Genomic DNA, 13,855 nt, shown 5'->3' with positions numbered 1-13,855 from the left:
GGCAAGAGTAATCTAGGCCCTAGAGCAAATGACTTTGGAATAAGCTTCTATTTAGAAATGTATAGAAAAGAATATAACTAGCAGATCTTGCAGAAGATGAGCCTGCAAGACTTGTTAATGATTGAAATTTGGGGAATTAAGGAGATATAAATCAAAGTTAACTTTATTCTTGGAGGTCTTCTCAATTTCTCCTGTTGTACAAGTGGTATTACTGCCATCCCATTTCCCCAATACTGTTATTAAAGATCAAGTTTGTCTTTGGAAATTGTAAAAACCAAATCCAATTTTAGGAACCATTGGTTTATGGGCAGTTTAAACATTAGAGGTGAGGAGTTCTTTAAAGGGATAACAGGGGAAGAACAGAACACTTAAGATTAAGCTTGGAAGAACAAACATCTGTAGTAATTGTTTGGGGCAAGAAGAAAAGAAAATTGGGTGTGAGAAGAAATAGTAGAATATAGGGTTACTGAAAATTAAGGTAATGAGGAGAAAGTCATTGGTGTCAAAGGTTAAGGAGGACCAATCCCTTGGATTTGGTTAGAAGATTGCTGCTGACCTTAGAACAGTTTAGGAAGGCAAGATGACTAAAATCCCTTTCTATATCCTTCCCAGCACATTTCATGCCATCCTCCCTTCCTTCAATCTTCTCAGAGATGTGTCATAAGAGAAAGCAACATGGTTTCCCGCTACGAAAAAGAATTCCTGGAGTTAGAAAAAATTGGAGTAGGAGCATTTGGCTCTGTCTACAAGTGCATCAAGAGGCTGGATGGATATATTTATGCTATTAAACGCTCAACAAGACCTTTGGGAGGATCCTCAAATGAGTAAGTTTAAATTTCATTGCTTTGAAGTAGAGGAATTTGTCCAGAACATTCAAGATTTCCATTACAATCTCATAAGGAGGTGATATTTCAATATATCCTTAGATACTTAATTGCAGCACAGCTTGAAGCTCCATACAAAATTTTCTTGCTTTTTTCCCCAGTGTTCTTATTACACTCATAACATTGGAGCAGCTAAGTGGTGCAGTAAGAGAGCGCCTGGAGTCAGGGAGATCTGAATTCAAATCCAACCCCAGACACTTGCTAGCTTTGTAACTTAACCACTGCCTGCCTCAGTTTCCTCACCTGTAAGATGGGGATAATAATTCCATCTACCTCCCATGGCTGTTGTGATAATCAAGTGAGATAATATTTGTAAAGCATTTAGCACAGTGCCTGGCACATGGTAAGCACTATATAAATGTTAGTTATTGTTATTATTAATTATTATTATTATAAGATTCCTAAAACTTCAGGTTTAGAGGCAGGGGATTAAATCTTACAGAATAATGTGATGATGCTTTACACTCAGCAGCATGATCCGTACACAGCTCTTGGTTGCTCTGGCTGTTGTTTTTTTAACTTTGCGTAAATTAGCCCTCTGTATGTGTGCCTGCCTTGAGAGGACCCTTCTAGGAATATCCAATGGGTCAGGAATTCTGCCCATAAAACATTCATGGTGGCTTAAGGCAGTTCCTTTTTAACTTGCACAAACAATTGAAGCATCCAAGATCCTGTTTAATGAATGAGAAAAATTAGCAACTTTGCTTTCTATTTCTTGTTCTAGAACTGAACAATTGGTATGTAAGTTCTGCTTTGACTATGGCATTGGGAAATGAAACTGCATTTAGCATTAGGTTGTTAGAGCCAGATAACATTCTTGTGCGAAGAGGAACAAAACATTAATTAGCCTTGAATATAAAAATACTGAAGTTGCCCATTCTTCTCATGGAAATTAGCCATATAAATTAGATTATCTATGACTTTTACAATCCCATTGGGATGGAATAAAAGAAATCAGTAATATGGAATTTATATTTTGGACCCACATCTTTAGTCTTGATAGTCGAGCTGAAACTGATCATGTTCCATGTATTTCTCATTGCCCTCCCCTCTTTTATGTTGCTCACTCTTCCTTAAGGCCGGCCCTATGTGTTCATATATTCTTGGCTATTTTATAGTTTTGTTGGTAGGACAAAAGGCTAAAATCCAATTATCCACTGAACTCTAAAGAGTCATTCCAGGATGGAGGAAAGTATCTTTTTTTCCCCCTATTGAAATATGGTCGATTATTGTGACAGTTCAAATCCTCCCCTTCCCCACCCCCTTCCACTTTGTAATGGGACCAGAAATAGAAGCACACTTGCCTTCCTGGCAATAACCACTGAGAAACTGTCTCCTGAAGCCATCATTATTGGTTTTTATTTTCTATATGTGTGAATGTTTCCAAAACATTTTGTACATGTTCTCATTTTGTTATCCTTCTGTCTCTAAGAACCTCAGCTTTGCGAGAAGTTTATGCACATGCAGTGCTTGGACAGCATCCCCATGTTGTCCGTTACTATTCTGCATGGGCAGAGGATGACCATATGATCATTCAGAATGAGTACTGCAATGGTGAGTACTGGGACTCTCATCTCTGGGGAGTAAAATGAAATCTAAGGTCTTTGGGAACTGTCCTCCATTGATGGCACCTCATGTTATGGTAGCTACCAGTGACTTACAGAAATGATTTTCTACTATAGGCCTACATAGGCAGCATGCCTATGGGATGATCTCAATGGTGCTCTTGCCCAGGGGTAGAGAAATGAAGTAGGTGAACTATGCAAATCCATATTCTGCTCCTTGACTTCAACTATGACCAAATCTGGCATATGGCTGTATCTATACTATTGCTTCCTCCTGTTTTATGTTCAACGTCTGATCCAAGTTCCGTAGTTGCTTTTCTTTAAATTATAAACTTGTCATTGTTAAACAACTTGTTAGAAGTTTATAAAATTCAGATAAAATTATATCAGGGTAGATATGGGATAGTTCACATGTATAGGGTATGGAAAATAATTCAACAAAATTCTGTTAAATACCTACCATGTACTGGGAATACAAAGACGAAAAATGAGTCTTGGCTCATTACATTCAGGTTGTGCATTGTAAAGTCATGTTCAGTGTATTGGCTATACTGAGATGGAACTGTTGAGCTCTGTAAGAGGAGATTCTTAACCTAGAGTCCATAAACTTTTTTTTTAATACTCAGATAACTGTATTTCAACATACTTGATTTCCTTTATAACCCTATAAATTTTATGTACTTAAATATTATTCTAAGAAGGTATCCATTGGCTTTATGAAAGGGATCTATAACATAAAAAGGTTAAGAAAACCTCCCCTGCTATAAGGTAACTTTAAAGGCCTCTAATTATGGGATCAACTCAGAAGATCTATTTACTTCTGTACCTGCCGTGTAAGCCTACAGTAGGTTAAACTTAGAGGACTAGAGGATCTCCTTTGGATATGGATTGGTTTGAAATCCCCAGGATCCGTAGATTGACATTGTATTGAATGGACCTGCCTCGGCTTAAAACATATTTCTCTCAAAAGGTCTTGAATCCTAGTGGTGATAGCCATCATATCCTTGTCCCACCTCCATCCCCCTGTCCTGGCTCACCTCCTACACCCCACCTTCCAAAGAAAAAAGCTGGTTATTTCTTCCATAGAACACTATTGCACTTCTAGTAGCAATACCAGATAGACTATAAAGCTAGGTCCCAATGAGCATGAATACATGATCTATCCTTAAGTGGTTGCGTTATTCAAATTCATACTTTGTTTATGCATTGGGCTGGAACCAATAAAGCACATTTTACATAATTATGACTTCAAAGAGTTCCAGTTAAAATACTTTGAACTACTTTAGGAGATTCATTATTCACATTAATTGTGACCTAGCTTTAGTGCCTTGGGTTTTGAGTGAAGTAAATTCTCTTTAGGTCTAACTAGTCAAGAATAGTGAGTCATCTCACCATTCACATTGGTTTTTCTATAAAGATGCAATTCTTTATCCTTTTGTTAACCAACTACTCTGTATGGTTTGTTTTGATAAGCCTGTAGTATGATTTAAGGAAATATTACAACCTATGTACCTTCTAACTAATGTAGGATTCTAGGAGTTAGAATTAGGCTCTTAGCTTATCTAGTGTTCTCATCTCTACCTCCTCCTTTTACTCATTTTGTAGATGGAAAAAACTGAGTACTGGAGAAATGAAGTTACTTGCTTAAGGTCTCTCATGGGATGCAGGGTTTGAAACCAGACTCTCTGTCTTCTAATTCAGCGCTCTCCACAGAGTACCATGTTCTGTCTGTTGATTCTGACATTGGTTAGAGAAGCATTCATGGCATGATGAGGTAGACGGCCAGTTTTGGAGGCAGGAAAACTGGGTTTCAAATTCTCCCTCTCATGCATACTGGCTGGCTGATGTGCCCCAGGGAACGTTAAATTACAGATACTGCTCTGTATAGGGAATTGAGGGGAGTTTCCACACTGGGTTTTGGAATGAATGATAATGAATCTACAGGGCCGGACCACCAAAAAATGTCTCTGATTTTTAGTTTTCATTTACCTGGTGAGCTTTTGAAAAGAAGGCCCAGTTTTCAAGTATTCAAGCGGCTGGCTCTTTCAGTGTTGGAAACACTGTGACTGCCCACCTATTTATCCTGAGCTGTCCAAATTACAGTCAGCTTGATGGCCCCATGGATAGAACATGGGGCCTGGACTCGGGAACACCTGAAGTCAAATCCCGCTTCAGATGCTTGCTAGTCCTGTATCCTTGGGCAAGTGCCTTACCTTCTTTATGTGTCAGTTTTCTGATTCATAAAATGGGGGTCACAAGAGTACCTACCTCTCAAAGTTGGTTGTGAGGATAAAATTATATGATACATATATATAAAGAACATGAAAACTTTAAAGTGCTATATAAGTACTACCATCATTATCATCATCTTGCTGGGCCTGTTTATTTCACTTGAGGCTACCAAGTGCCATCAGAGTCCCATGTTAAGTCAATTCAGCAAGAAGCATTAAGCCTTAACGAGGTGCCAGGCATTGTGCTAGGCACAGTATATTCCTCGGAATACTAAAACAAACCAGAAGTTGTCTCTGTAATCAAATAGTTTACTTAGGGGGTGGGGGAAGAAAGAGAAAGAAAGGAGGAAAGAAGGAGAGAGTCTTCTGGCTCTTGAGACGTTAAGAAATATAATTGCCCTCACCTCCCTACCTGCAACTTCAAGCATTAAGTGACTTCCAGGTTCACTTTGGGGTGCTTCCTCTCCTTTCTGGGAAATTATGCTTTCCAGTTTATCCCCCAGAATTGTAACAATGAGACTCCAAAAAACATGAAATCCACATAGAGTATTTCCTCCTCCTACACTATCGATGCCTTCACCTTCCAAATAGGATGTGATCACTTGGGTGACTTAAAACTTAGTGAGGGGTTCTAGTTCTCTGTGTATTTATTTATTCTCTTTCCAGTCATCCATCCCTCACTTTTTCCTTGTATTTATTCCTTCCTTTCTGATGAATATGTCATCCATATTGAATTATTTCTTCCCAAGCAGGATCTTAGCAACTTTTTTTTTGTTTGATAAGCTGTTATAGCCCTCTAGCCCTCAGAAGGAGCGTGATATATGGTTCCCTTCCAAGTCATAGAAAATAGGCTTTTGAACAGAACCGTGTCTAAATGCAGTTTTACACAGTGGCATCCTCATAGATCTGTCATCTGCTTTAGCCCCACCTCCTAGAAAGGTCCTTAGGATTTCACAATGATTTCACAAATGTATAGCACTCAGGATACTGTAAAGGACTTTGCTTGTACTTCCTCAGGAGGTAGGCATTATAAACAGTAATAATTCCACTCCAGAATTGTTCACGGGTCTCTGCTAAACAAATCATTTGTAAAGAACACGTGGTGGTTTAAGACAGTGGGAACGGTGCAGAGTTATTCCAGTACTGTGGAGGGTGTTAGAAAACCACTCCTTTGGCCTTTCTTTCTTTTTTTCAAAGCCTTTGCCTTCTCCTCATGCCTCTCCCAGAAGATTTCTCTTTTACACAAAGGCACATGGGTTTGTTTTTCAACAGATTGGCTTATGTGCTTTATGATTGCCTTTGGACTCTCTCCATTTGACTTCCTCATGTTCTCTGCTAGGTGGGAGCTTGCAGGCCGCTGTATCTGAAAATGAGAAACTTGGCTGTTTCTTCCAAGAGCCAGAACTCAAGAATATGCTCCTGCAAATCTCCATGGGGTTGAATTATATCCATCACTCGGGTCTGGTGCACCTGGACATCAAACCCAGTGAGTACATCTCTGCTTCCAGAATTCTCCTTGCTACTACTGTTGTGTCCTTCCAATATCATCTGTTGTCAGAATATGTGGGTGTATTAAAGCAAATGTTTCTGTTCACAGGCATAGCATCAGACACAATTCTTCCTTCTGCTTCAATGGGAAGGAAAAAGGAAAAAAAGTTTAAGTGTGTGGGGGGTGGGTGGGGGGAACAAAACTTACTTATGCTTTTCACTTGATACAGGAAAAGAAAAAGGTCCTGCTACGGTTGTTAGTGCAAATCTGTACATTGAGAAGGTTTGCATACCTGTTTTTCATACTACTATTTCTATACCTTTTTGAGTCAAGAAATAGCTAGGATAAAATACAGTAGAGTGCTTTTAAGAACAGGAATTTAACTGAGCAGTCAAGTGTTAATAACCATAGTATTAGGAGTCGGCCTCAGTATATGTTTTCTTGCTTTTTAGGAGGAAAGAATGGCAGTATGATTTGCAAGTGACTTAATTTCTTTGAACTTCACTTTATCTATCTGTAAAATGGGAATAATGGCACCTGTTGAGCCAACCTCAGAGCGTTGTCAGGATGAAATGAGTTGAAAAATGTAAAATATTTTGTGAACTTGAAGGATTATATAAAACCAGTGGTGTTTTTTCTTTTTAGAGGAATGGTAGTATGTGTTTTATATTAATCAAGATAATTTCCATTTTTGGGGTGGGGAGGTGTTATCAACATGTATTAACTGAATGAATGACTAAAGTATTTATTAACAGCTTACTATATACAAAGCTAGCTGGGGGACTGAAGTTAAGTACCTTAACCTCTCAGTGCCACCAGGGAATTAGGGAACAGCTAGGTGATGCAGTGGATAGAGCACCAGGCTTGGAGTCAGGAAGATCTGAGTTCAGTTCTGACCTCAGACACCAACTACCTGTGTGACCCTGGGTAAGTCATTTAGCCTCTATTTGCCTCAGTTCCTCATCAGTAAAATGGAGGCAGACAGGAGAAGGAAATAATGAACCACTCGTGTATCTCTGCGGGGGAAAAAAAAACAAAACCCATGGACCAAGGTAATGGAGCCACATAGAGTTCCATATGACTGAACAACAACGGATATACAACCCGCTATGTTAAATGCTGGTGGAGATACACATAAAAAAGCTCTCAAGGAACCATAATTGCCATTCTTATGAGTGTTCATTTATTCTTGTTAGGTAGTTTAGCACTTGAAAAAGATGGTCTGATGAAAGAGTGTTCCTCCATGAGGAGCAGATGCCAGATTCTGGTCATAGCCCATAATCCGTATACAATCTAATTGAATTGCATCATATCAAAGATGAGAGGAAATTTCAATGAAGAGACAACAGCCATAGTTGTAAGGACAAAAAAGGAGGGTATTTGAGGAGGGGAAAAGAGTCCTGAAAGATGTAGTCATAGGCTAAAAGATTTTCAGGAGCCTTTATTCAAAAGAAAATATTTTCCAATTTTTTTTTCTCATTTCTGGGAAGAAGAGACATTAACTCTTTAATAAGTCCAACTCTGTGCAGGTAACATCTTCATCTGTAAAAAACAAGAAGATGATATCGCATATGTCTCAGAAGAAGGGGAGAATGAAGATGACTGGTTCCTTTCTGCTAATGTGATGTACAAAATTGGTGAGGCTACCTTCTCTCCATACCATTTGATTATGGTGTGATGAAATCTGCACTGATAATTCCGTTCCTGTTGTAGCACTTCTAGGAGAGATCTCCTTTAAAAGTGATGTTTTCTTTATCTTAGGTGATCTGGGCCTTGTGACTTCAATCCAGAACCCCCAAGTAGAAGAGGGAGATAGTCGCTTCTTGGCCAATGAGATTTTACAAGAGGTACAGCTGTAAATCAGGGAGGTAGTTGGGGATGCTATGTATTGACAGATGCTGAACCTGCTGACATTCAGATGTGCAGGAAATGTAAAAGTATCCCAATGATAATACAGAATCTCTTTCCCAGCCCAGATGTAGGAGAAAGACTACAAATAAATATTGTCCTAGATTAGCGGCTCTCAAAGTGTGGTCTAGGGAACCCTAGGGGTACCTGAGACTTTTTTCAAGTAGTCTGAGAGGTCAAAACTATTTTCATAATAAATATTTTAATTTCTAGTATGGTAAATATTGATAGACACATAAACAAAAGCTTTTTTGGTGGGGAGGAGTCTCAATTTTTAAGAATATAAAAAGGTGCTAAGACCAGACAGTTTGAGAACCACTACCCTAGATGACTCTCTTATTCATTATAGATCAGTACAGTTTAAGTATTTGTTATTAAACGCCTGTTAGATGATATAAAGACAAAAGATTTTTAAAAAATAGTTCTAGCCCTAAAGGACTTTACATGCTTGTAAAGAAGGTTTCATGCTGCTCTGAGATAAAATATCAATCAGTCAGTTAAATTCAGATGTTACCTTCCTGTCAAGCTCCTATTTTGTAAAGCCTTCATTTCACCCCTTCCCCACCCCCTAATACTTCTGATAATGCTGAGTACTTCTTGTAACTGCAATGGCCTTGGAAATAGTCTATCTTTGAAGATATCTGTCATGAAATATAGAGTAACGTGGCATCCATTCGTGGCTTTGATAATGGTGGAAGGGAAAGAATCCCCTTTCCTGTGTATCGTCCTTTTTTATAATGTCCTTCTCCTTGAGCATATTGTGGTTCTGTCAGGTTCCTCAAAATTCACAAGTGCTGGGGCAGCTAGGTGGAGTAGTGAATAGAGCACGGCCTTGGAGTCAGGAGGACCTGAGTTCAAATCCAGCCTCAGACACTTGACACTAGCTGTGTGACCTTGGGCAAGCCACTTAACCCCAATTGTCTTGCCTCCCCCATCCAAAAAAAAAAGGTCACAAGTACCTGTGGGCTGAGTATAAAAGTTTTTAAAATCTTTTTTCTTCCCTCCAGAAACAAAGAAACTAACTTAAAAGTCCAAAATGCACGTATTTATACTCATGTGTATTTGAGAGAGTGACTGAGGTTTCTCCCAGAGACCGTTTGCCCAGTCTCATTACCATAAGTAGACTCTTTCCCTTTTCTTTTTTTGGAAGGACTATCGATACCTGCCCAAAGCAGACGTGTTTGCCCTTGGATTGACAATTGCTGTGGCTGCAGGGGCAAAGTCATTACCAAGCAATGATGAGCCTTGGCATCATATCCGTCGAGGCAACCTTCCAGCTCTCCCACAGAAGCTCTCTGAAGACTTTTACAACTTGCTTGAGGTTGTATTTCTTATAATATTAGGTTGGCATTTGGGAGGTGGGGGTAATAGGTGAGAAGAATAGAACAGATTGGTACAGTTAGAGTGGAAGGAAGGGGAAAGAATTAAGATCCAAAGAGCAGAGCAAACAGGGGAAGACATCAAGGCAGGATCGGGGTTGTGAGGCTACACAGATTTAAACTTGGAGTGTAAGAAAGAATGGTTAAAAGCTGCTGTCTAACTGTCTGGACCTTTAAAAAAAATTTTATAACACCGTAAAAAGGCCACCTGTTTGTGCTTTTGGGGGAAAAAGGCACTTTCAGTTCAAGTATTTGTGTGCTACTTACACTCAATATTATGCTAAGGTTGGATGGTAGGGAGAAGAGGAAGAAGGGAAAAAAAAAAAGTCTACAGTCCCTATCTTCAAGGAGCTTTTCTCTCCCCTCACACTTTAAAAATACATTTTGTTTTTACTACTTCTGCACTTCCTTATATTTCATCTTCCTCTCTTTCAGTAGAGCCATCCCATGTAGGGAGATCATTCCAGCATTTCCAGGTAGGAAGAAAACTATGACCAAAGGCAAAGATGCGTAGGAATCATCTGAGGCAATTTGGCCGCCACTAATTGAAGTAGCTGGTCCCCATGATTGGTATTCATCAACAAGCATTTATTATGTGCCAGTCACTGAGGATTCAAATTTTAAAATGAGACCACTCCTGTATTTTAGGAGCTTTGATCCTAATAGGAAGATACAGTACATGTAGGGAAGAGGCAGGAAAAAAGAAAAAAGGAAGACTGGGGCTATGTGGTTGGAGAACTCAAATGCCAAGTTAAACTCAACCTTTAACGGGCAGTAATAAAGTGCGTGGAATGATGGGGTGGAAGCTGTGGGTTTCTTATATTGCTCTTCTGTGAATAACAAAACGGGGATAATAATAGCTCCTACCCTGCAGGATTGTCATAAGGATCAACTATCATACATACATACATACATATACACATATAGTAATTTAAAAATCTTAAATTACTTTATAAGTGATGGCTATTTAATTAGCTATTTTTCTCTTTTAAACAGGATTTATTGATACAATAAATGTTTTTTGTTTTAAAAAGAAGAGCATAGGAACATGGATTTTTAGAACTGGAAGGGACCTTATGTGGAAGCTTTGCACAGGATGGATTAAGAAGGGAGAAGCCAGAGACAAATGTAGCAGTGAAGCTATTGTTATAATTCAGACATGAAGTAGTTAAAAATGGGACAAGAGTGAACAGGAAGTCGATGGATGTTAGAGATTTTTCAGAAACAAATGATAGGCTTTAACTGGATGGAAGGGTGAAAGAAAGCATTAAATGTTCCCTAGTGCTTAGGCTAGAGAGATAGTAGTAACTTCATAAAAATAGAAATGTCTAAAAAAGAAGCATTTTTATGCAGGGTGAGGAAATTTATACCTGTTAAGATTATGGTAATTGGACATCCAATTAGAAATGTCTAGTAAGCGATACATATGAGACTGAAGCTCAGGTGGAAAAGTTAAAACAAGCATGTCGACTTTGGAGTCATCTATGCAGAGGCAAGACTGGAAGCTACAAGACTGGGCAAGCTTAAAGAGATACAGAAACAGATGACTGATCCTTTAGAAGTGATCCCAATTAGAAGCAAGAGGAAGAATTTCTGGAAAGGGATAATAGAGAGGACCAGTCAAACAATAAGAGGAGCTAAGTGTCAAAAGAAGGGAGTATCACAAAGAAGACCAGGTGGTTAATAGTGTCAAGGGGCATAAAGGCAGAGGTGTGCTGGAGCCATCTTGAACAGATTCAAGAAAGCCAACTCTTAGGTTTTCAATGTGATCATTTGCACCTTGGAAACTGGCAAATTCTACCAATCAAGGCTTGATTTATTTTTCTGTTGATTGTCTAGACTTAAAGGGATGGAGAAAATGTTAATGCAGATTAAAGTAAATGTGCTGTATGTACATTTTTTTCCTTAGAGTGCTGGTTGTTGATTACTAGCACATTATTGCATGAGAGGGGTCAAGTTTTAAAATCTTCAAAAAAGTACCTTAGATGTGGTTCTAATACTTTACTTCCTTTCATAGCTTATGATCCATCCTAAACCAGAGGACAGACCAACAGCAGCTGCTTTGGCTAGGAGCACAGTCCTTAGACCCTCTTTGAATATAACTGCAGAACTTCAGAAGGAGCTGGACAGAGAAAAGTCTAAGACGGCTGAGTTGGAGAGGTGAGTTCTGAATATTGTAGGCAATAAAGAATCTAGTCAAGGAGCACTCATGTTATAGCTTGGAGCCACATATACAGTTGCCACATTAATCAAAAGAGCCCAATGATTTCAGTTTGTTCTATGGAATCACAAACTACAACAATCTAATAGAGGAAACCAGTCTTGAAGAACTTCCAGTCTTGCCTGAAAGACAGTCTTGGCTTTTGAGTACACTCATGCCTTACTCATAATATGAAGAAAATGGATGGCTGCCTGCTACTACATCGGTGCTTTTTGGTTTTTTATTTTGTTTTTGTTTTCTCACTTTGGTTAGTTATATCTGATTGGCAAAACCATTATAAGGGAGTTCTTGTTTGCCACATGGCTGGTCTTGATCCTAACAGACTGTCTGTGAAAACAAGAAAATGAGGGGTGGCATTAATAATTTCGGTGATGGTTTCTGACTGGTAAAACTATCCCTGCCACAACTGGTAATAATTAGCTGGATCAAATGAAACAAACTTTTTTTTTTGTCTTAGGGAACTAAAAGAAGTTCATCTTGCCCAAAGCCACCAAGAAGATACCAGTCAATGTTCTCCTGGATCCCTTGCGGTCATTGCTGAAACTGGGTCAAGTAGCTCCAGTAGATTGGTGGGAGGGAAAACCAAAAGGTCACATAGTTTCACCTTTGGGAAATCTGAGTAAGCATAGTCCTGTTCTCCTTCCACACAACCTCTAGAAGAGATCCATTTCATGCTAACCAGCCTCACTTTGAAGTATGGCTCTAGAAATGTTTGATGGCTCCTCCAACCTGGACCTTCCTTGACACTACTTACGGCTGCTATGAAATGGAAAAGTGGCCAATAGGAACGACTGCAACTTCCTGCTGCAAGTTCTTTCTGGACTTTGTATCCTAGGTCTAGCTCTCCCCTAAAGGTACATTGGCTTTTCAATTGGATACAGACTTGAAAAAATAATACTAATTGGTAGGCATTTCTCTCTGCCTACCCTCACAACCCTACATGCCACCATTCGGTGCTGTTGAGCACAGATACAAAAGAGTTTGGGGGCTCTAAGAGATTGATGAAATGGTAAGATATTCAAGTGACTTTCCGGGCTTGAGAGGTGGTTGTTGTAGCACTTCCAAAAGGATCCTCAGAAGATATCATTTTGCCTAGAGAGAGAGATGGGATCTTTGCATCAACTTTAGAAATAAGGTCTGCTCCCAACAGAGAATTCCTAATGCATTTGGAACTAGTGATTCTTCTAATATATTTTCTGGTGGGAGAGAACATTCTCTGTTCTTCCCATAGTTACATGAGTAGTCTAGCCATTAATTGAAATGGGAAGTTATATTTGCAAATAGGAATACTTTTGAGGTTGCCAACAAGCTGTGACGAAACATTGGAAGAGGAATCTGATTTTGCCGTCTTCTCACAATCTTGCCCTTTTCCTTCTGGTGGCTGTTTGGCTTTAATTTTCCCCCCTAGGAATCACTAGTTTCTTTTGATTTTAAAACCTGAATTTGGCTTTGTTTCTAGTGATTTTTAAAGAGATTAATTTTAGTCCTTTCTCCTTTCCATCTTTTTTAAATGAACAGAACATATGTAAATAAAGGTTTTATTTTTCCAAAGCCAAACATGGGAAAATTCTTTTCTTTTGGACAGAACAGTTAGTAACTTGAAAAAATCATTGACAAAAGCACCTTTTATTCATTTGGATAAGAGTTCAAGAAGCTGATACCGAAAAGTCTTTGCAACATTTTTACATTCTAACAAGTAAACAAGTAGGCTACTCTATATACTATTGTCTATGTGAACATTTGACAAAATCTATTTGGAAATATCTCCAGGTGTAATGAAGACAGATGTTAATTGTCTAAATGTTATACTCTAATTGAATAGATCTAGACTTTTTCTTATTTTTGTTATTTAGTCATTCAGTTGTGTCTGACTCTGTGACCCCATAGACTTTGTCTCTGGGTTTTCTTGGCAAAGATACTGTAATGGTTTGCCATTTTCTTCTCCAGTGCTGTCACCATTTTACAGATGAGGAACTGAGGCAATAGATGTTGTGATTTGCCCAGGGTCACATAGCTAGTAAGTATCTGAGGTTGTATTTGAATTCAGATCTTCCTGACTCCAAGCCTGGTACTCTATCCCCTGTATCACCTCACTGCCCCTCCTTTTTCTTAATCCCATTCCCATTTTCAGAAGCAAATTGAAGAAAAAGTCCTGAAGTCCTTCCACCGCCCTCCCCG

The 13,855-nt window shown here is 38.9% G+C and overlaps 1 protein-coding gene across 1 annotated transcript in view; it reads left to right on the top strand.

The window, feature by feature from the left end:
• The window catches only part of WEE2 (WEE2 oocyte meiosis inhibiting kinase), a 33,694-nt gene extending 21,394 nt beyond the window's left edge, over positions 1-12,300 (top strand). Inside the window, exons 5-12 of the mRNA XM_036760618.1 lie at positions 652-824; positions 2,317-2,438; positions 6,020-6,166; positions 7,699-7,806; positions 7,931-8,016; positions 9,228-9,398; positions 11,474-11,616; positions 12,135-12,300. Coding sequence (XP_036616513.1) covers positions 652-824; positions 2,317-2,438; positions 6,020-6,166; positions 7,699-7,806; positions 7,931-8,016; positions 9,228-9,398; positions 11,474-11,616; positions 12,135-12,300 — 1,116 coding nt within the window. The remainder of the gene's footprint in view (positions 1-651; positions 825-2,316; positions 2,439-6,019; positions 6,167-7,698; positions 7,807-7,930; positions 8,017-9,227; positions 9,399-11,473; positions 11,617-12,134) is intronic.
• Positions 12,301-13,855: the final 1,555 nt, after the last annotated feature.

The sequence above is a fragment of the Trichosurus vulpecula genome, chromosome 5 (genome assembly GCF_011100635.1).
Source record: "Trichosurus vulpecula isolate mTriVul1 chromosome 5, mTriVul1.pri, whole genome shotgun sequence".
Classification (NCBI taxonomy): Eukaryota; Metazoa; Chordata; class Mammalia; order Diprotodontia; family Phalangeridae; genus Trichosurus; species Trichosurus vulpecula.
Note: the sequence above shows the minus strand (reverse complement) of the source record. Positions and strands in the feature narration are given on the sequence as shown.